The following is a 23,963-nucleotide window of genomic DNA, read 5'->3' on the forward strand; positions in this document are numbered from 1 at the left end:
AAATATTTTTTTTAACTATTAGTTTTTAAATTCTTTTTTTTTTTAAATTTACTCTTACAGCAAATGTACTTTTACAATAAATACCAGTTTTTACCACCCAGGCTGTGGTTCCCAGGCGAGAGTGAGCGCCCTGTCCCTGGGAGCAGTAGGTGGCAGTGCTGTCCCTGCTCGCCGTTGTTAAGGCCCTGCAGTAGCACAGCTCGAAGAAGCCATTTCATGAAGAATGTTTAATAGTTCAAGTTCCTTCAAACAGAGGCACTTCTGCCTATGGGCCGTGCCAACTAGCCTCATCAGGGTGGTGTGAACTTACCCTCCAGACTCTGAACGGTGTCATTCTCCGTGGGAAATTCCTCCGAGTCACAGAATCACAGAATCACAGAATCGTATAGGTTGGAAAAGACCTTTAAGATCATCGAGTCCAACCATAAACCTAACACTACCAAGACCGCCACTATACCATGTCCTTAAGCACCTCATCCAAACGTCCTTTAAATACCTCCAGGGATGGCGACTCAACCACTTCCCTGGGCAGCCTCTTCCAATGCTTGATAACCCTTTCAGGGAAGAAAAATTTCCTAATATCCAGTCTAAACCTCCCCTGGCACAACTTGAGGCCATTTCCTCTCGTCCTATCACTTGTTACCTGGGAGAAGAGACCGACCCCCACCTCTCTACAACCTCCTTTCAGGTAGTTGTAGAGAGCAATAAGGTCTCCCCTCAGCCTCCTTTTCTCCAGGTTAAACAACCCCAGTTCCCTCAGCTGCTCCTCATCAGACTTGTGCTCCAGACCCTTCACCAGCTTTGTTGCCCTTCTCTGGACACGCTCCAGCACCTCATGCATATAGCATTTGCTCCAGTGTACGTAGCCAGGAGTATAGGTATATAGCAAGGAGTACAAGTGACTTTTCATTACCTTTATTTTTAACCCAAGATTTATTACCTAAAAGTGAATGAACTGTACATCTTTACTGATGCCGTTGGCAGCCTTCACTGGCAGGCACAGTTGCCATCTACTCCTAGAGGTTAAAAAAAAATTTTACCACTGTTACGCAAGTAAAAAAATTGTTCCAGAATCACGTGATTAATTAGCAATCACTTTTATTTCAGCTCTCTTCTCAGCAGTAAATACAGTAGCAGTGTCATTGACAGGAGCAAACACTACTAATGCAATAAGGCCAGTGCTTCACCACGTAAATAGAAGTCTGTCAGGAAGGCAGCAGACAGGATGCCTCACCATGCCTTTGTCTTCTCCAGGTCTGCTAACTCTGTTTGCAGTCCATGGCTCTGAGGCCAAGTGAGACTGGCTGGCTCGTGCCCACTCTGCTAACGGCTCAGGAGCAGGTTATCTTGGAGACCGAGCTAACTGAAGTGGTCCAATAAAGAGCCAAAACACAAGACTAAAGATTAAGCAATGTAGATAATCAGGGGTCGAAAACCAGAGCTCACCCCCTCATGCTCTTCTGTTTATCAGTACAGATATGCCAAATAGGACATCTGCTACCTGCAAGGAGTGGGGCAGGACTGGAGGAGGAGGGGAGCAGGGACAGGGTGACAGCATCTGCCTTAGCTTCTTGGAGAGCGGTGGGGAGAGGAATAGCTTGTTGCAAACTCATGGTGGGAGTAAGCCAAAGACCAGGCCTTCATGATGGGTGTGATGAGGTACATCAAGTGGTGTCATCCTTTCTTTTTTTTTTTCCTTCTGCTTTTTTGCCCTTATTTTGAATGACCAAGACAAAAGCAGAACCAGTAAAAACAAGAAATGTGGTCTGTGTGGCCTCTGTTATCCTGAGAGCATGCACATAAAGGATGAATTAGGCCTCTGAAGTTCAAGGGAAGTAAGTAAGATAAAAGGCACAACTATAAACTGATAGAATAAGTGAAGTAAAATATTATTCTTTGAAAGGATGAGATGTGAATCACTGAGGTCAGCAGTTTCAAGACATGCTAAAACTAGATGCCTGCATAATCATCAAAACATTTCTGTCAGCTTATTTATTATATACATATGGAACTGGTTTTATCTTTAATTTGGACTCCTCAAATGGGGCATCTGAGTTACCTGATGGGCAATATATTTGATGCAGTGTCACCAAAATAAAGAAAATCCCTGGCCTTTTAATGTTATACCCTGAAAAGACATACCTGTCAAACTGGAGACACTTGGAAGTTCTCCCTGAGATTAATTTTGAAATTTATTCCTGTAAGTAAGGGTGTCTTATGAAATGGGTTTTTCAGAAGGGGTTTGGATGGGAAGTGGTATTTTGGTGAACTGGCTGAGGAAGTCATTCCTTCCACAAGGGCAGAGGGAAGCGGGAGAAGGAAATGAGCAGAGGATGTTGACCCAAGGGCAACTGCCAGGACTGAGAAAGGGGAGATGGCTTGTGCACGACCCTGCTTTCAACTCATAAAGTAGATGGGCTGCATCTGGCAACAGGGGAACAGACAGCATCAACACAGATCAGCATTAAGTGAGTGAAATGAAATTAAATGAACACACACACACAGAGGCCTGGAGGAATTGCAGACCCCTCTCCAGGATTTTCTGTTAGCATTTTCTTCTCTCCTATTCCATGTATCAGTAATTACTGCCCTTCCCATTGAATTATCCCTATGATAAAAATACACCTCTTGTCGGTCAGGCAGTCACAACCATGCATCACACTGCTGAATCAAGATCACAATGGCTTTAAAAATGTGTGACTGACAACAAAACTTCAGAGCAAAAAATACACAGAGCCCAGCAGGGAGAAATACAGAAGAGTCCCATCTGAGGTAAAGGAACTGATTATTTTATGATCTGTCTGCAAAATTCAGCATTCTCACACACAAACGGAAAGAAGACGCTAATGCTAAAGGGCAGAATGAGGAACAAGTTAAAAAATAAACTATGGTACATGTCACAAGAGGCTGTCAGTGCAGCCTTCTGACTACTTAGCTCGCAGAGGCAGTGAAGTCTTTTGAAGTTTCCTCTCCTTCTTTAATCAGTCCCATCAGAACAAGTAGATCCCAGCTTCAAAGGTAGCAGGGCTTGTCAAAGAAGAAAGCTGCCCACTTCTCAAACCGCGGATGGCAGCTTTATGTCCCACGGTGGTGGTTCCCACGTGAGGCTGCGCAGCATCAGCAGGGTGGGCGTGATTACACAGCAAGTTCTGGGCTTAAGAGTTCTTTGAAGGGCTTACACGCTCTCCCTAAATTATTATTGATCCTCTCCCTTTGACAGGACTTCCGAAGACTTGAAAAGATACTCCGTGAAGCATACTTCTTAGCTTGATCCCTCACCTGTAAAGTCTAGGTGAATCCACAGACTTGCTGCATTTCAACTGTTTTGTCTAGTTCTTTAGATAACAAAGTTTTATTAATTAAAGTAATTGGCATATTTTCTTAATAAATGCCTGTAAAATTTTTTTTGTTCTATTCTTCCTACAAGGCTTTTCTCAGAACTTCCCTACAGTAAAGGGAGTAGAGAGTTTTGTATAGGAAAGCTGTGGTGTTTAGTTTGCCCACAAAACACTTCACTAGAGAACATCATTAATAATGGCATTTATTGACTATGGGGAGACAAAAGGTTAAGTGCATTTCAGTATTTTCCAAATCTGATTCATTGATTCTGCAGCCTGTCATTTCCGGAAAAGTTTTCCAAAAAGGAAAAAAAAAAAAAAAAAGTCCTGAATACAACACATCTCTCTGCTCCATTTTAACTCCAATTTCACACTTCTGCAGTTTGAATATGAACATCACTTATATTTCAACAAAAACTTGCTGTTTGTTATACTTTTCTTCTGATATATTAATGAAATCGTGTATCTCGGTGTACACATTTCCCAGCTGGTGACCCTACTTCCAGATGGATTTCCATCGTGCTTGAACAACTAATTGCAAGTGTTGCAATCCCATTTGCGGTCTGAACCATAAGCCTGGGAATCACCTCTGAAGTATGACTTATTCTCATGGGCTTATTTTCGTGGTGTATTTAGAGACCAGCTGTGCCAATCTAGGAAGTTTTCCAGAATACAAAGCAGATCATGAGCACCGTGTCTAATAATGTGTATGTGGACAGTGTGTTCACAGATGCTTCTCTGGTCTTCAACAAAATATTAGTCAAATACCACTATTAGAATCTGACCCTGTTCTTGTTAAAGCCATTTTTCCAAGTAGTATTGAGTTCAGTTAGAGCTAATTCAGGCAGGATGGGTGAACTTGGTAAATTGTGAAGTCAGAAAAGGGGAGGGATGGAATGAATCTCAAGAGATCATCTTCCAATTCACCTCTGCACCGAGGCAGGATAAGAAACCTTGGACTAATCCTGGCAGACATCAGTAATACACTGGTAATGATTCCAGTGAAGGAAATTCCAAATATTCTTATGCAGGGTATTTTAATGTTTCAGTACCCAGTACCCTTCCTGTTATAAAGGGTTTTTCCACATAAAACAAGAATCCTTGATAAATATTTAGCAGATTTATTTTTGTCTTCTTTCTCTGCAGATACAGCAAACTTGCTCAACATCTTTTTCTTCCTAAAATATACAGATTGTATTTCTGTATCATGCATCTGTATATGGTGCACTTTCACTTTAAAGCTAAGTCAGTCTGAAGATTAGCTGCTGCCAAAATGACCCACCCTACTTTTTTCCCCATTCGGCAGCCCTCATGTGATTGTGATGAACCAGTTCAGAGGATAAAGTGGAGAAGCTTCCAGTTCTTTTGTAAAATGAGTTTTCTGCTGACTTGGTTCATTGAATCAAGCCCTGGGGAGGGCATCAGACAAGTGCCAGTGGTTGGACTGGCTTGGCTGTGATGTGAAATGGCATAACTTCTCTTTTCTAGGCTAAATAAACCTCCTCACACCCCTTTCACAGGCCATGCATTCTAAGCCTGGTATCATTCTTATGCTCCTCTGAGTCCTCTCCAGTTTTTCTGTATCTCTTTCATACATGGTGCATTTAACATACTTCTGTATCCAAAGAATGCTTAAAATTTATAATTCAGTTATGAGTGAACAAGCCATCAGAAAGGTTAAGAAGATTTGTTGTTGCTCATATGCTCTTCTGCCCATTTTTCCATGCCTAGTTTGTGTGTGCCATTACTGTGACTTTGCCTATCTGTGTAACAATTGCGCTCACAAGATGAATGGATAAACACAAGTGTGTCACCCTGTGCCGTGCTTTTTCAGTTTAAGGAAGGTCATTCCAATCTGCACCTTCCCTATGTGGCCACTGCTCATGTGACCATATCATCATGTTTAATTTTAACTTAGGACATCATCCAAATTCCAGCAGAACCTCAGGCAAGAGTTTTTCTAGGTGGAGAAGATAATTCCTTTCTTTCTCCATTCCATTAACTTCTAACTCCATTCCATTCCATTCCATTCTCTAACTCCATTCCATTAACTTTCCTTCAGTTTTGCTATGTGTATACACTGACCTACATTGAGAGCAGGCACATGGAAGATTCTCAGTCAGTCTTTTATGTATCTGAACTCTTTTGGGGTTAATGGCTTCATGCAAGTATTACTTTGTGGCATTCTATAGGAATAAGATGTTGAGATTTGCTGTATGCTGTCTTTTAGATATTTATAAATAATTTCTATTTCCCAGTATGGATTCACTCCTGATTCATATTCATATAGTTCTCTCAACATGTGATCTAGAGTCTTGAAGTATTTGTTTTTTTCTTTTAAAGCCATCACCACCTGAAGTCATATAATCAGCTGAGAATTTAAGTTTTTACTATAGGAGTTTCTTACTCTTACCACTATAAAAATGCAGAAAGTGCCTGAGGATGCAGAAACAGCAAAGTTAAAGCAATAAAGGTCCCAAATATATGTGGGCTTTTAAATGCCATCACTTATTAACAGTTGCGAGGTTGGAGCCTGTGCTAGGGTGTCTGCTGTGGATGAAACCCGCACTGTAGAGGAGGATGCGCCAGTAATGGCTCCATCACTGCCTGTCTAGCTGAACTCGTATCCCACCGCAGACTGCGGTAACCTGTGAGTTGCTCTATCCTACGTAACCAGATCCTGTCTGGGATGAGCCAGTTTGTTCAGAAACATTCAGAAATGCCTGATCTGAGGGTAAGGATTGCCGGGCTTTCCTGTCCTTCCCGCAAAGGCTCTCGTGTGGCTCTCAGAGTATGGAAACCGCAGAAGCCTATGGGCAGGCTCTGGATGCACTGCCCTTCAGGCTCAGAGAGGATGTGGGTGATGGGGACCTTCGGGCCAGGTCTCTCCATTACAGGCTTCCTTGTAGTGTGATGGCACAGAGGAAGGAACCCCACTCACCTCATAAGCCCACCCTCTTGTGAGAACCTAGTGAGCTTTTGAAGCCCATCTTTCCATATCCTTACAGGGATTTCCTGGGGACTGACCATACTTTTTTCACAGCCCAGAAGCAGATTCTCCAAATCAGCTTCCTCCCTCAACCTTGCACTTTTTTTCTTGAATGTCCCTGAAGCTCCAGGTCCTTTGTCAGAAGCGCCCACCCTAATGGAGATTATTCGGGCTGATGACTTGTGGGACAGGAGAGAGAAGAGGGGTCACCACTTTCCAAGTGCCACCTCCAGCACTGACTGCCAACCCCATCATGATCTCATTCCAGCATGTGTCACACACAGTCTGACCAAAGATCACCATTTTCCAGCATCAGTGTGGCATCCACTCCTAGGCCATAAACTGAAGTGGATGTTTTTATAAAGTTATGGTGAGTTGGCATCCTGTACTGATTTCAGGTGAGACATGCTCCCAGCTGACCTATGAGAATAGGATTGGAAGGAAGGAAGGAAGGAAGGAAGGAAGGAAGGAAGGAAGGAAGGAAGGAAGGATGGGCAATTTCTCCAAGTAAAGAAGGGATATAATACCATGCAATAAATAGCACAGCATGCTGAGGGTGGCCATAGATCTATCAATGTTTTTCACTTGGAGTCAGTGAGCAAGCTCACCATACCTCTGACTCTATCTGGAAGCAGCATCACATTAAATGATATTGCGTTTAATACAATAGATACAAATAGATACTTTCCTCCCTCCCTTAGCCATGGTTTCTTTCATGAACACATGGAGAGTATGCAGAGGTCTGACCACAACTCTTTCTCCCTCTCCCAGGCTCTTGAACATTTCCCCTTTGCTGACCTACAGTCTCAGGGAGGGCTTCACAGCCCATGTCCTCCTGGGATACAGGAATGAAAGCCGAGTTTGGATGCATGATGCAAAATTGCAAACTTTGGAGCAGCTGCCTTAACAGGAACTGGCTAGCAAAGATGTCTGTACCTACAGGAAAAGTCTGTGGGTACGGTCAATGCGTGAGAGCAGTCTGACCCTAGGAAGGAATGATGTGCTTGGGATTTTTTGGTTTGGTTTGGGGTTTTTCTTCTCAGCCACATCTCAAAAGCAGTCATCAACATGGTCAATTCCCATGTTGCATGAAACCCCTGAGTCAAGAAGTCTCTGACACAAAGTCAACTCACAGACAACCTTCCTACTGCATCTGAAAGAGGCAGTCAGCATCCCTGACCAGAAACGATGGCACTGACAGAATGAAGTCAGGAGCAGAGGACAGATAGCACAAGGCTCATCTGCCCTAGGTCCTTGCATGCACGGTCAAGAAAACAGAGGGAAGGAGCTGCTGCCACCATTGCTGAGCAGCTCCTGCTCCAGATGTGCCAGACAGCTAGACACAGCCCCCATGGGTATTTTGAGTTGCTCTCTGTGTCCAGAGGACCAGGAAGAGGCAAGCCAAATCCTGCCAGCAAGGAAAATGAAGGCAGACAAAAAGCCATATAACCCTGGCTCAGGGAGACAGGCAGGGCAGCCAGCTTGGCCTGTGTTAGTGCCTACTAAGGGCCAGCAGCAGCAAAGTGGCTGCAAGCCACATGTGGACTACGGTGGAGGGCGGTGGCCCTTACTGCAGAGCTGAGCTTGGTACCGATTTCGGCTCAGGTGCAGAGGCTCTCTGGGCCAGCTGGTTACTCCTCCATCAAACAGCTCTGCATACATCGCCCTGTGCCCCGGTGCACCAGAAAATGCTGAAAAACTGGAGCGGTTGCCCTGTATTTCACAGAGGTTAGTTAAGCAGAGGGGCCTCTCCTGTCTCAGCCTGCTGCTGCTGAGGGAGGCACGAGAAGTTAGCACTGGCTCTCCCTTTACAGACAGCAGGGATTTATTCAGCTTCTCAGCAGAAGGAAAATTCAGTGTTGCTGTAAAGTGCATTTCTGGGGGCTGGGAAGAGGAGATCTGGGAGGAATCAGAGGAGCTTGGAAGGTGGGAACATATAAGGGCTTGGGGTTTCTTTCTTCCTCTTCTTCTTTTCCTTTCTTCCCCATCTTTCCTTTCCCTGCCCCACAAAAATTTGCTCTTCCAGCATCCTTAAGAGACAGGGCATGTTTTATTCTTATTCAGCCACACGTCTTCTCTTTCCTCTCCTCCTTCACCCTCCCCAAGGAACCATCCACCTTCCCTAATTGATTTTGACTGGATAGGCTTCCCAAATTTGCAGGGAGTAGACGAGCATGGGGAACTACGCCTGGGCTTTGTTAGCACAGGAGGAAAAGGGGCAGTGCAGGGCTGGGCTGTGTTTGGAAGGTGGAGGAGAGTCCTGTTGCCAAGGGTAGTAGGGCGAGACAGCAGGAAGCTGTGGAGAAAACCAACTTCTCAATATCCGCCACCCCATTCCTCCTTAGGAGCCCTTCCTAAGGGCAGCTGCAGAGGAACGCAGAAGCACAAAGCAGCCATGGGTGGATCAGGCAAAAAAAAAATGCTCAGCTTTATTTTTTTGTTCATAGGCAACGTAGGCAGCAAACTGCCTCCTAAAAGTTGCCGCCCGAGGCAGCTGCCTGCTTTTCTTATGCAGTGAAACAGCATTGCGTTGTGCCTGCCCTGTGTATCGCTGGTTGAAAGGTATGACTCATGCCCCGCCACAATTGTGCTGGCATTTTAGGATATACAGCAACATTTCAGTATGCCTTCATTTGCAACTCAGTCGATTCGTTGGGGGAGAAAAAAAAAATGCATCTCCTCTGTCTTCTGACTTCCCCGCCCCAAAGTTTAATAAAATACCATACCAAATCAAGCAAATAAATGAGGAAAAAATATTCCAAAAGAAACCACAGACTTCAAAACTGCCCAATTTGATAAAGAGTGGAAACAGCCAGATTGCAGGAATGGGAAAACCTTCTAATTGTGGAAAGGAGGAATAAGATTGGTTTTAATATAATAAGCAAATAAACCAAAAGTCATAGTACTGGCACTGTGCCATGCAGAGCAGTTACCAAAGTCAGTAGGACAAGCTGTGTGCATTGGTGGTACCACTAACATCCTACATTCTCACTGAATATGACCTGGAGTAATGTTTTTGAAATAAAAAATGCAATGACTCAAACAACATATTCTTTTCCTTGCAGCTAATTCTATTGCTCCTTCAACTTCCGAGGCCACATGAGGATGGACATCTTCAACTATGGCAGGGAGGGGAAAAAGTAAATAAAATACTGTCTGAGTTTCACTACATCTGACAGTAGGTACCATTTTTATGTGAATAGTTTTAAACCCTGCTGGTGCTGACGAGTCAACACGGATGATCAAAGGTTACAGAATCATTCCCCTCATTTTGTGAAAGTAGTTATCTTCCTTGATTTTTAATGCTTCCTGCATCTGTCTTAATCTACTATGCTGAAGATGAGTAATGTTAGGGAAAAAATAGTGTCATTATGAATTCTAAAAACCAAAATTCTTCAAATGTTACTTATGTTAAAAAGGGACAATTTAAATCAAATCATTAGCTTCAGCTTAAATGTTCAATTAGAAAAGTGTAATAATATAAATGTTTTATGTATTCACAACTCTTGTCTTCAAATTTAACCTTTCTTCCGTTTTTGTCGTTATTTCTCCCTTTTATAAATGTTGGTGTAATTATACCCATTTTCTCTTTAGAGGTGAATACACAATCACAGCTAGAAATTCCCCAGTATGTTTTACAGTCTGAAATGTGTAATACTCAATCTCACGACTAATAACTACCATGGCATGTTTTATAATTACACCATAAATCAGAGACTGCCATATTTAAAGTGTAATTTTAGGCTGTTTTCCAGTATTTCTTGGTACTTTTGAAATATATCAGGGGTGGAAGATGCATGAGCTAGCTACGTACAACCACAGATGAGGAAAAAGAGTCTTTCTCCAGTTACTGGAGTGCCCCAAAAGAGACCACAGGATGCTAAAGGCTAGCGACATGCGTGTAGCTCACGGGATACCCACGCTGCCTCTGGGATCAAAATGAGAGCACGTTGTTCAAGCAGATGTTGCAGTCCAGCGATTAAGAGGGGGGGGGGAAATCAACCCATGGCACAGGCTTGGAGAATGAGCAAGCCATTAGCAACAAGTACCCCATGGCTTTTGCAACATGGTTCATTGTTTAAATCCTTCCAGGGGGGTTTATGTTTGGGAGGGACTAAGCTGAGAGAAGGAGAGCGAGCGTCTGCGGTGAAAGCTGTAGGAACAATTCTGCCAACTCACACATCATCTCCCAGTACCTGTCTCAAGTGCTTCTGCAGCTGCTGACAGGTAAATGATGGACTCTCACAAAATTAGGCGAATTTTTCTCCCAAAACCTGTTCCTGTTTGAAGGAGAATGTTTTATTATTCATTCTGGTTTTGCTGTATATGCTTTAGGTGTTATTTTAGCCCTTCCAGTGCAGACAAAAGTTTGTAATGGCATCTGGGATAATTTCCTGAGGGTTCAAAATCCCTGAGCAATAGCCGAGATGCAGAGAGGCTCTTTTATCCCTTAACTGATGTTGAAGCTTTTCATATACTAGATCTTGATATCCACATCTCCCCACTGGGCTGCCACCACAGGCTTGCTGGGACCTGCTATGGCCTGACATCTGGGCTCACTCTGAAACGATCAGGAGGGTCTCTTCGCTGGATACCTTGCCGCATACGATGCAGCAGCCCAGCACAGTGACTAATGCCTCGTTTGCACCACCGGAATTCTGCTGGTAATGTAATTAGATTGCCACATACCTCACATGCGCTCACGCTAATTTGGTTTCCGCTAATCAAACTCTGAATATATGCTAGTCAAGTTTTATCACCTCCCCAAATGGCACAAGTCCTGTAATGACATCTGGCAGCATTTTGGCCACTTAATATAGACATCATGACTGCTCTTTGATTAAGAGAGCAATATGTGATACAGGCTGCCCCAGGCTGCCAAAACCATCAACAAGGAGAAGTTATGGCAAAGTCTATGCACGTACAGAAAACCTACGTGATCTCCTACACCTGCTGATATTATTCAGACTGGAGGTCATGTCACACAGAAACCCTACGGCCACCTACTACTAGCCCAGGTAACCTTATTTCTTTAGAAAATAGGGTGGGAAGCTACAGTGGGATGAAGTAAAGCTTTGGGAATGTGACTGCGAGGCATCCCAGGGAGAAGTGGTGGTACCCCAGCGTGCAGAGGCGATTCACAGGGGACTGGGGCTGGCTGTGTCACCCTGTCTACACCTCCTCCTCCTGAGCTGCCTTGCTGTGTACCCGAGGCAGCCGAGCATGGTGTAGCCCCTTGCACTGCCAGCATCTGAATGCTGACACTAGTAATACATGTAAAGGCTATAGTATGGGTGAGATCTAAAATTTACACTGGGTCAACAGGAATTTCATGGACCTGCGGTGTCTTCTCGCGTCGTTATAGTTCAGGCCCCTTGACACTACTCCATAAACAATGTCAAAGGGGCTTGCCTAATCATTCAGTGACACAATCTTTGGCTTCAAACATGTTTTTGCTACTAGTAGAGCAGCTTGAGTTCATGGTATGTCTATAACTGAAATGATCAATCTGTCTTGAACAAGATCCTACATGATTATCTCAGTTATGTCTGGTACCTCTATCTTACAGCTCATGTAAGCAAATCAGCGTCTACATTACAAGTTTAAAATGAGCTGTGAGGACTTGCCTTTAGCAATAGCACCACTGTCGTGGTTTAGCTTCAGTCGGCAACCAAGCACCATGCAGCCGCTCACTTACCCTTCTCCCCAGTGGGATGGGGGAGAGAATCTGAAGAGCAAAAGTAAGAAAACTTGTGGGTTGAGATAAGAGCAGTTTAATAATTGGGGGAAGGGGGGATTAATAATAATAATAATAATAAACTGTAATGAAAAGGAAAACAACAAGAGACAGAGAGAGAGAGGAACAAAACCCCGGAAAAAAACAAGTGATGCAACCGCTCACCACCCACCTACCAATGCCCAGCCAGTCCCCAAGCAGCAATCGCTGCTCCCCAGCCAACTCCCCCAGTTTCTATACTGAGCATGACACCATATGGTATGGAATAGCCCTTTGGCCAGTTGGGGTCAGCTGTCCTGGCTGTGCCCCCTCCCAGCTTCTTGTGCACCCAGCAGAGCATGGGAAGCTGAAAAGGCCTTGACCAGTGCAAGCACTGCTTAGCAACAACTAAACCATCCATGTGTTATCAATAGTGTTCTCATACTAAATCCAAAACACAGCACTATACCAGCTACTAGGAAGAAAATTAACTCTATCCCAGCTGAAACCAGGACAACCACTAATTTATGAAGATGAGAAGAACAGTGTAATGTAGACCTGGTGCGTTGACTCATAGCAACCTTTACCAGAATATGGCCTGGCACTTCCAAGATTTGCTGTGAGGAGTTTGAAAAAAGGAAACAAGGGTGTTGTAACTTCTCAGAGATTACACTGCAGTTGTCGCTAGTTATGCAAGTAAGTGAATTAGAGAACTACTATAGGCTAGAAATTTCCAGAACTATACATTTCACGGTGCAATCATTGCCTATTACTTTTGCTGTGTATTATTGCTGGCTAGCTCAGTAATTGCTCTTGGGGTGGATATGGGAAGGTAGGCCTGGGGAAAAAGAGGCATGGGAGACTATAACGGTAGTGGTGTAGAATTATGGGATCCCAGGATTTATGGCTGTAGGGCTGTTAACAAGATTTAGATCAAGCGACCTATTCCACACCATTCGCTAAGGTTTGCACCTCTTTACTGTGCTTAAAATACCCCAGTAGAGGGAAAAGGATCAGGTCCTGCTCTTGTAAGGTGTTTTCAGACCCTCAGCAATAGCAGAGGCTCTGTAACCAGAGCACAGTGGCGCCTGCCTCCCATTTTCTCATCTTAGCACAGCCCATGAACAAAGTTACATCTTAAAAGCTGGCTTAGAGAAAAGGAAGCCTGGCCTCTGTATTTTGTCATAATTGTTTATATTTCTTTAGAACAAAAGGAGCATAAGGTTAAGGCCAAAACTGCTTTCAGTTGCAAATATACAGCTTGCAGGTGTGGGCAGAGTTTAGCCTAAAATAACTGGAGGCGAAAGAAAGAAAAAAGCAGCTTAAAAATGTGATGTCAGCAGGAGAAAATAGACTCTGTGGGGCACTGGTTTTCTAAAGCCTTGTTCTGTAATCAACACAGCTCATTACTGTAGCTGTGCACGATGTTGCAAATGGCATTTGGATGAACGCATTTTGTCTTTCCATCGTGCTCGAAAGTTAACAAATTGTCTGCCCAAATTGCTGAACCATGCGTATTGTGTCAAAGAAGAGGAAAGCAGCAGATTCCCTTTGTCAGGGTGGACAGCCTGTGCCAAACACTCAGTCAGTGATTTTCAACCTTCTTCTGTTTAGACTCCTACGAATTCTCCCGTGGAGGTACAGGACTTTGTATAAATGCCTCTTCCTCCTGCAGTGATAATCGTATTGTTTTCCTTTCCCTCCCAGTCTACAGCATACACCTGACTAAGGTCTGCAGACCACATTTTGGAAATGGGTCTCCCAAGCAATTTAATTTTGTGCATTTACCGTTTCATTTCATTCTTTTTTTAAAAAAGTAACTTTCTCGTAATAACTCAGTTCAGTCCTTAAATAGTACTGATGTTACTATTGCAATGCATGGGACAATCCATCCTGCAACCAAGGCTACAGAAGGAAGTGACCGCGTATCTGAGATCAGCTAGCAGCGTGTGACTGCACAATCACATGGCAAGGCACATCACAAGTTCTGGCTCCCATCTGAATTCACTTTGGAGGCTTGACATGGGATTAAAGGCAGCTGGGCCTCTGCATTTCTTTGCTGTCATAGGTGTTTCAAAGTGTCGGGGTGTAGTAAGACATTGTAAGCTGTAAACTGTTGTATAGGCCTTGTTTTGAGGCACGATGCAGGCTGAAGATGCAGTCCTGCAGGCTGACTACACTATGCTTTCTAGAGATGAAGAGGGTTATGAGCCATTTTTTGCCCCATTCTGATTGTGGTCTTTCCAGTATAATGCCACCTGTATTGGAGCAGCCATTAGAGCAATAAATTAGATTATCAGTGATTACGTTACTGCCTACTTTTCAGCTGTTCAGCTGTATCAACTATTGCCTCCATTGGAGTTGTCAGGGGAAATGAAAAGGGTCCCACACTGCTTCTTATGTTAGGAAAACTCCCCTTACCTGGCTGTGGATCTCCTTTGTGCCATCCAGTAGCATAGAGGGGTCAAGGAAGAAGTATGTATGTGTTTGTAGGGCTGGGGTTTAGGAGTCCTGGGCCTCAGGCTCTTTGGCCACATCTGTGAACAGACACACTACTGCTTCTGTCATTTAAGGCATTCTGTTACCCAGTGCAATTTTCAGCATCAAGTTAGGCACCTGAAGACAACGTCCATAAGCAGAGCTGGCTCAAGCCACAGGCAAAATAGGCAAATGTCTGTGTTAGAGCTTGCTGGGGAACAACTGATCCCCTCTTATCTCTTTTTACCTGCCCGTGCCCTCCCAAAATTTCACAGAATACTGCTAGCCCTACTTCTCTCTCCCTCTACTTGTGGTGCTAGATTTAATTTTGCATTTCCAAGGCAATGAAACTCAGTTTTACCTGACAGCTGAGAATCCCTAAGCTGGCTCCGGAGACAGGCTGGACCAGCTCAGAAAGGGGTCTGCTCAGCATCAGCGCTGGTGCGAGGAAGAGGAGGACTACGTGTCCAGGGACGGGAGCGGGGAGAGGACACAGCCTGAAACAGGACCTTTCTGTAGTAGTTAGAACCACTCAAATAAATGTTTAACTTCACCTATAGACTAGTGCTGGTCCTATAGACCTAACACCTATAGACTAATACCTGGAAGCACTCAGGAATTAGATAAAGCTTTACAAAATTATTTGAGGCTAGGCTGAGTAAAGGGCTGAGGTTCCTGAAGTTTTAGGCAGCGCTTAAGCATGGAAGCGCAAGACTGCAATTCTGAAAAGACTTGATACTTGGCTCCCTAATCCAGGAGGTTCCCAAACTTCAGACACACATTACTTTTTCACTTCAGAATTATTCAGTGGCCTCTACTCATGCTCCTCTGGCATCTGCTCCCTTCCTGACGGGATGGGCAGGGATTTCTCACTCACTATCTTGTAGTAGTCTGGGATTCCCACAGAATCGAAATCCCTAAACTGATGGTGGGAGAAGTGCCTCCTTCCTCAGAGAATAAATCCTTGCCTGAGATGCAGAAAACCTGCTAGTAGAAATGATGGCCTCACATAGCGATTCATGCTGTTAAAACACTATTAAATGCCAAGAGCTGCCTTAATCCAATTTATGGTCTGAAATTCGTACGGCACACCTTTCCCATGTCTGAATCGTATGTATTATAGAGGAGACAGATATAGTGAAAGAAAAAAAAAAACAAAACAAAGCAACAACAGGTGGTTTAAATTAAAACAGCCTTTGCCATCCCGTAGTCTAGTACCTCTCCCATCCATGCCCTGCTGTGGTTCCCCAAGGTCAGCCTGACTCACCTGATGACCTCTTCTCTCCATGCTACCAAATGTAAGACACTCAAATTAATATATCAGTTTCTATCTGGTAATAAAATGTCGCATACATCCATTTACACGTGACGTGTATGTGGCAGACAAAGTCCTATCACACACGTACCAGCAGTTTATAGTACAGTTAGTCAGAGGAAAGTTGAAAGTGAAGAAAAAGGAACATTTCCAGACAGAGGAGGAAATGGGCAGGACAAGATGAGCAAGAAAAAAGGCCTAATATTTCTTCCCCCACCCCAGACACACATATATAAATAGTGAGAGAGTGATTTGCCCTGCTCGCTGGCCTCCACTCGTTTGCTGCATCTCTCTGGGACCGCGCACCATCCCTCCAAGATGTGGGCAAAGGTACTGTCTTGTTTCTTTGCACTGTAAGAAAGATACACTTTGCTGTTTAAGCTTTTGTATCCTCACTCTATATGTTTCAGTAGGCATGCATCACACCATGGGATATGTGGTTCACCTGCTTTAAATGACTTGTGTACCTCAAGATAGTCTTAATGCTTTACTACAAAGCTGAGTGAGAACTTACCTGAAATACTGGGTACAATTCTGGTCACCATTGCCAGAAAAGAGAAATCCAATTGGAACAACGCAATGAAAAGCTACTAGCATAGTAGGGGTGAGCCTGTATTATAAAGGAGAGAGCAGCACAGTTTGGTTTGTTTAACTTAGCAAAATGAAGGCCAAGAGGAAATATCACCACTCTGTGTGGATATGTGCAGGGGAGTAGAGGAAGGGGAAGGACGAGGGGAAATGGAAGGAGACAATTTCCAGAGAGAAGAGCTATATTCAGTAATGCCAATATAAAAAGAGCAAGCACGTGTATAGACTGGTTGTAAATACTATATGCCTCTACAGTGAGAAGTTTCTAATGGTCAGAGAAGGGAAGTTCTGGATTAGATTCTAATAGAGATATTAACAGCAGCTAACCACTCTAGCCAAGAAGCAGCAGGCTGAGTTTGCATAATGGGCCAATGCTCAATGGGAAAGCAAAACAAAATTAGAAATATAATTCCCAGATCAGCAGGAGCCAGGAACAAGGAGCCACTGCTTTTCAAAGAGCTGAGATCTTGTCTTGGAGAAAAGCTGGGAGTCCAGCTGGGCATTAATTCAATGGGAGCTGGGAGCTGGGAGCCAGGAGCGGCGGGTGCAAGGTAGGGCTGCCAAGTCCCATCTCCCACTGAGCTCCAAGCTCAGCAAGGCTTGGGATGGTAATTCTGCTACTCAGGTTGATTAAGTCTTGCCTCTTTGTATGGTAGTGGCTGCATTGGATTGAAATGCCACTTCCCCACTGATTTCAATAGCAATAAGAAGGTGCTATGGAAAGCCAGATGTTTTTTGCTTCTATTTGTTTTATATATGTGTGTGTGTGTGTGTGTGTGTGTATAGATATAGTTATAGATATCTTGCAAAGTTACATCACCCGCAGTGCTTACCCTCAAGGACTCAAGTCAAGGAGGAAGCAGCAGAAATACAGAACAGACAAGGACACTGGTGAAAGTAAAAATAAAATATAAATAACACTGTGGCATTTCTGGGAATAAAAACAGGAAGAATTCAAACCTTAGTTTTGCTGACACAATTCATGTAAGCAGGGGCAGGGCAACAGAAATGGCCAGCATGCTAAGCAGTAGTCCAAAACTGAAAGCAAAAAAAAAAAAAAAGGAAGAAAGAAAAAAAACGTTCTTTAAATGAAGAGAAATATCTACTTATTCTTTTTTTTTCCCCTCTTAGACAATTACTGGAAATTTTGCCAATGTGATTCATGGTTTGAATGCAAACCACTTGACAGACCAAGTCATTCAGAGAAGCAAGCGAATGATTCTGGATACTCTTGGAGTGGGGCTTCTGGGTACCAGCACTGAGGTCTGCCACAAAGTGACACAGTACAGCAAGGTAAGGTGCTGGCATTCATAGCATACCCTAAGGTTTAGCTTTAAGAAAAGCAAGGGAAAATTTGGGCTATAAGGGGAAACTTTGTCATGGTGAAATTCTTTTGGGGATGGAAAGACAGACACTTCCAGTAGGAAGTGTCCTTCCTACTGGAGACAGGGAAGCTTCATTGCTCGAGTTACTTTTAACTCTGGACGGGCAAAAGTCTGTGTAACAGACTGTATGCTAAGACCTTCCACTGCACACCCACAGTTAATTAAGAAACCCTTCCTTTCTTTCACCTATGAGATTTTATTAAAAACATCAGCAAAGCAAACATCACTTATCACTAGACTTTCAAAAATAAGGGACTGTTAAAGGGATGGAGAGTTAGTAGTGGGTTACTTCCACTCCATAAAACATAATTGTTGTCTGAGGTATATGTTTCTTGGTCATGTTTCTCCTCCAGTCGTGTTCTCCTTAAACTAGAGGAGTACTTGACCTTGAGGAGAAGCCTTCCCAACACAGGAGCACATCAATGAGGAGGAGTTTAGCCCACTGTTTTATCAGTCATACCTGCCTAGTTCGACTCAGGCTTCAGAGCCCTGTGTGCCAATAAGTTTGTTCGCACAGAGATCCCCCCCTTCCCAAACCATGGCAGTTTATGCCCTTTTATTTAATTCCGTAAAGATCTCTTCATTGGCTAAAAGGTCTGCACAGCAAAAGGAAAAGAGCAGAGCCCTTTACAGTATGGGGATACCAGCATCAGGAGGCTATATGTCATTTACCCAGGGCCTACTAACACACAGAAAATCAGAACCTTTAACTGAAGATCTTCCCCAACAAGATGATGACAGTCCTGAGGGAACTGCCGATGGGCGGTGAGAAGGGACATCAATGGCCAGAGGTTGTGTGAAGGTACTGAATGGCCAGATGGATGGTGTTGGTCTGCCCCCTGAGGTCTGTTTGGGTGGAAAGAGCCCTTGACATAAGCCAACAGGAAAACAAGTTTCTTTTCATACTTTCTGGTAGAACAATATTTTTCTCATGAAAGGGAACAGTTGCGTCCCAAGAGGGTATGGTCTGATCTCAGTTACATCAGAGATATGGCACACATTTATCCTTGAGTTCGGGACTTTGAATTAATTGATGTCAATTTGTTTCAGATCTACAGCTCAGATATATCCAGTACCATCTGGGGCCATTTGGATTCCCGACTGCCTCCTCTGTATGCAGCTTTTGTGAATGGAGTGGCTGTAAGGGATGCTCTTTTATTTGCTCTTAAATCACACTGATTGATACCATTCTCACTCTAGACAGAACAGAATGCTCCTAAAATCTTAGTTTACTTTATTCTTGTGCCTGAAGCCTACTACAAAAATTTCCTAGACTGTTTTCCTAATGTGCTTCAACTTTCTTCCAATGAGACTGGACTCAAGGTATAATATATATCTGACCCAACTCAACAGCTTCCCTTACTTTTAATGTGGGACTTGGGGCTGTTTTCAAAGGTCAGAACTCTACAGCTTGTTACAACCTTGCTACAGCTGCATTACAAAGACATACTCTAGCTCTCACTGATTTCACTGGGATCCAAATTTGACCCCAACTGGCAAAGTATAGTTACAGAAAAACACAAATACAGACAGATGCACATGTACATATACACATATAATATCACAAGGCAATTTAATCTTCAGTCATGCAGTTTGCAAAAGCCAATTATGTATTTTGGACACATACTTTGACAGTAAAGCAATAACTGACTCCTCAGACATCTGTCTAAATTCAGATTTAGGCTGAAACCGTTTGAAATTGAAAGATGTGCCAGAGGTGGAGTAGACAAATTTGGCAATTACGCAAAACTAGGGAAGGTGACCAACCAAGGAAACGGTAATATTAAGCCTATCTAAATCAGTGTGACAACAAAATCAGAGGTCCAGTTTGACACCTCATTTCCAATGTAGAGAAAATTACCTTGGAAATGAGATCTAGTACCTCTCAGCTCCTAGTAGCCCGTGTGATATTCAAATGTGGCTGTTAGCATGTATGTGATCATTTCAGTTCACATCTCAGTCACAGGTCAATTCTAAGCGCTTATTGAAGACACCAGGTATTGGGCACAACTGTCCTTATCCCGCACTGCAGAGCATCTTCCCAGCTGGCATCAAAGTTCTTCAAGGCAGGGACTGGGTTTTCTTCTGTCTGTTCAGGAATACAGTCCTCAGAAGTGTGTATTCCCAGTATTATGGGTGAAGACCTGAGCGCTGGGGAGCCTGACCACCTTCCCAGTTTGCTCTCAAGTAAGACACGGGTGAATAGGTGTGAAAGTTCAGCTTTTGAGGCATTACTACATCATTAAAAATGCTGTCCCTGATGCTCTCAATTCCTTGGAGGTTCTCAAAATTTTAGAGGGGGGGAGTCCGACAAGCAGTACATTGCAAACACTGAGTGCACTGCTGGGAGCAGTCTGCTTCCAGAACAGCAGCCATTTGCCATGCTGGGAATGCCCAAAATCTTCCCAAGCAGCTGGGATCTGGGCATGGGAAAGAGGAATTGCCTCTCTGGATGCTCTCGAGGGCTAAGCAGCTCATCCCAGTTTTAAGCCTGTAGCTTTCTCCTGCTCCCAGCAACCCCAGGGAGTCTGGTTCTTCGTGTGACAGGTCTTGTTCTGACATGCTGAAAATTCAGGCTAAAGCCTCATGTACCTTTGCAGGCTTGTGCCTGTTGCCTGTGGATGGTTGCACTAGAGAAGTTGTTCTGATACAACTTTCAGTTAGCAGTATGGATTCGACTGCTACAGCTTTAATGGTGTGAGCCCAAATGGCAGCATCAGTTGCAGCACAGGAGAAGTAATTTCATTATGTTTCTATGTTTTGGGGGAAGTGAAAATTCATCATTCACATGGTGGACCTAGAACTGCTGCTTTAATTATACCAGTCTAATTAAAGCAGCAAAAGCCTATTGTAGGAAAGAAGATTCATTGTCATATGGGTTCTAGACTGGTGCAACTTGAATTAGAATTATACTCCTTTGAGGCAAAATTTGTATTTCATTGCCACTTCTCAGTGAGCCGCATTGGGAGTAAAGGTCTTAAAAGAAAGACTTTTGAAATTTTGCTCTCTAAGGAATATCTAGTTCTTCAGTCCTTTTTTATACCAGTTACAGTAGTTTCATTTGACTGAGCCAATCTTGCCAAGAGTTTATTTCTGATGACAAGTCAAGGCTTCCTCTTTCCATTAGGTGCACTCAATGGATTTTGACGACACATGGCATCCAGCCACACACCCATCTGGGGCTGTGCTCCCCGCCGTGATTGCACTCTCAGAGGCCTTTCCTCAGAAGAAAAAAATCTCAGGTCTCGATCTGCTCTTAGCTTTCAACGTGGGAATCGAAGTGCAAGGCAGGCTGCTGCGCTTCTCCAGCGAAGCCAGGAATATTCCAAAAAGGTACATAGAAATGCTTCAAGTAGAAAGTTGAGTGGAAGGGTTTTTTTCTCAGTGTTAATACACTTAATTAAATGCCAGTTAAAATACAAATAGCACAGTTAATCATATTTTCTATGTTGTTTGTCTGGAAATTTAGGAAAGGTTCATCTTAAATGTAAATACACTTACATGACTCCTTATGGCTTAGCTAATAGATTTCTTTTTGAAAGCATTGATCAGTTTACAAGAAGGAGGTGATGACCTCCCTATTTATTAAAAAACAGCAGCAAAAGGGCAACGTTTAACAGCAGAGGTCTCAGGCTTTCGTGAATACATGTGGTCATGCCTCACTTGCAAAGAGTGGCTTGCTCTCAGCAGAAAGGAGTCACCAGTGCTGGGCTCTGAGCAGAGCCCAAGAAGATGGGGTGTGCTTAGAGGACAGCCGTGAAGTGTGGGATGGACTCGATCTCTTCCTCTTCTTGCTATTTTCTGTGTGTTCCTTCTACCAGTTTTGCAAAACTAGTTCAGAATAACAAAACTTGCCTCCCCCAATATGTATAATTTATAGATGATTATAAATTATTTACAGATAATTAATAGATGACTGTAAACTGTGACGCTTTTGCCATTATCCTGTTCAGTATGCCTTGAACTATGAGCAGTTCTAACGTTTCAATTGCCTTCTGGGGAGTACCTATTGTAGGTGGTACTATTCCAGTTTAACGTGTTCCTGGGGAAAAGCGACAACTTTTTCTATTAGGACCACACATGAATTTTTAATGTATGTGTCTTTATGGTCCAATCCGTCTTCCACAGCAGTGAAAGGAAATTGGAGCTGTGTATATAGTGAATTCAGGTGACTTTTTGAAATACGGTAATGAAGAGATTTTGTTTTCTCAGGTTTCACCCACCGACTGTGGTTGGTACAATGGGGAGTGCAGCAGCTTGTGCTAAACTGCTATCTCTTGACCAAGTGAAATGTAAAAACGCCTTGGCTATTGCTGCCTCCTATGCGGGTGCCCCACTGGCTAACGCAGCAACCCAAACGAAGCCCCTCCACGTTGGCAATGCTGCCAAGCATGGACTGGAAGCAGCTTGCTTAGCATCACAGGGCCTTCAAGGAAACAAACAGATCTTGGACATGGAGTCAGGGATAGGTGCCTTCTATACAGATTACAGCCCACAGTCTCTGCCAACCTTGCAGTCCTATCCCTGGCTGTTGGACCAGCAAGACGTGGCCATCAAACGCTTTCCTGCTCATCTTGGAACGCACTGGGTGGCTGATGCAGCATCTTCTGTTAGGAGGAAGCTTGTGGAGAGCAGTGACAACTTGCTCCCCCTTGATAAAATTGAGAAAGTCATTCTCAAAGTCCCAGAGGTCAAATATGTGAACAGACCCAGCCCTACCTCAGAGCATGAAGCTCGACACTCCTTCCAGTTCGTTGCATGCTCTGCTTTGCTGGATGGCAGCATGTCAGTCCAGTCCTTCGCCAGTGAGAACATTCACAGGCCAGCCTTGCAGGAGCTTCTCTGCAAAACACAGCTGGAGCACCCTCCCGATAACACACCTAGCTTTGAGAGCCTTTACTGCGAAGTGAGTGTCACGCTTCGGGACGGCAAAACCATCAGCGACCGCTGCGATACGTTCTATGGACACTGGAGGAAACCTCTGAAAAAGGAGGACTTGGAGAAAAAGTTTCAATCCAATGCCTCCAGCGTCCTGCCTGCAGAAGCCGCAGAAGGCATTATAGAGACCGTGTACAATCTGGAAAAAGTAGAGGACAGTTCTGTATTAAGTACATTTTTATCAGGACAGTCAGCTAGAGCGCTTTCAGAGAAGCTGCGCTTCCTTTGAATGTTCCAAGCAACAGCTAGACGCTGTTCACAAGACAAACACAAAATTCAGGACAAACTCTTATTTAGTGACTCAAGCACTTTTAAATAGGACTCTGTAACAGAAAAGCCATGCTCAGTCCAATATTGTGGTTTTTGACTAAGTAAATAATTTAGTGATTACGTGCACAGCTCAGGCTGAACAGAAGATCCTCTGCTGGCACAGTCGACTTCAATTATCTTTATACCTCTAGAGGAACAGCACTGCTTGTGCGCAACACAAAAATTTCCCTGCTTTTCTGCCAAAAATGTCAGTATGTTCTGCTTTGCTAAATAACTCCATAAAGGAAATCCAAATTCTGGAGGAGTGTGGAAATGCTGTGTCCGTAAGAAACATCACTGTGAGAAGGACAGAAAATAAAAGCCTTTATATGTTTATTTCTGTAGATTTAGCTCTAAAGCCTCCATGAAGAGGCCACCTGTTACGTCCCAGCTTTGACATTTGTGCTGTAATAAACACGGCACGCATACAGAGTGGTAGCACTTGATACCCTGCAACGCATCAGGCTTTGCTGTAACGATTGGTCTTGCATTGACGAGGTAAAGGTTAGTGCCCTTCCTGATCACACCAGCTGCTGAGCAAGAGGGACAACTCAGCACTCCTCCTCATAAAAGCGTTATTTCCCAGTTCCATCTTTTGGCTGCTCTGTGGTACAGGTTTGTTCCTGCTGTAGTCCCGCTCCAGTTACAAGGTGCTCGCTCGACAAGACACGATTAGCACTAATGAGCGATGACATGTTTAGATTACTTCAGGCACTGCAAAGCATGGGCTACAGTACACTCGTTATGACTGACAGAGACCTGTGAGCATCAGAATGCTTCTTATGCTGAGACAATTAGGGGTCCACAGTGAGAATCAACTTACCTTGATAATGAATTCCGGGAATTTTTAGTTCCTTCAGGAGTACAAAGCCTTGCCAGATTGTGCTTCTAAGAGAGGCTGATTACC

General features: G+C 43.8%; 1 protein-coding gene across 1 annotated transcript; it reads left to right on the top strand.

The window, feature by feature from the left end:
* The first annotated feature begins 16,016 nt into the window (after positions 1-16,016).
* Positions 16,017-23,377, top strand: ACOD1 (aconitate decarboxylase 1). The gene is given in 5 exon segments (XM_075491974.1): positions 16,017-16,166; positions 17,556-17,717; positions 18,860-18,949; positions 20,937-21,142; positions 22,022-23,377. Coding segments are annotated over 5 exon segments (1,563 nt in total). The 3' UTR covers positions 22,977-23,377.
* Positions 23,378-23,963: the final 586 nt, after the last annotated feature.

Source organism: Mycteria americana, chromosome 1 (genome assembly GCF_035582795.1).
Source record: "Mycteria americana isolate JAX WOST 10 ecotype Jacksonville Zoo and Gardens chromosome 1, USCA_MyAme_1.0, whole genome shotgun sequence".
Classification (NCBI taxonomy): Eukaryota; Metazoa; Chordata; class Aves; order Ciconiiformes; family Ciconiidae; genus Mycteria; species Mycteria americana.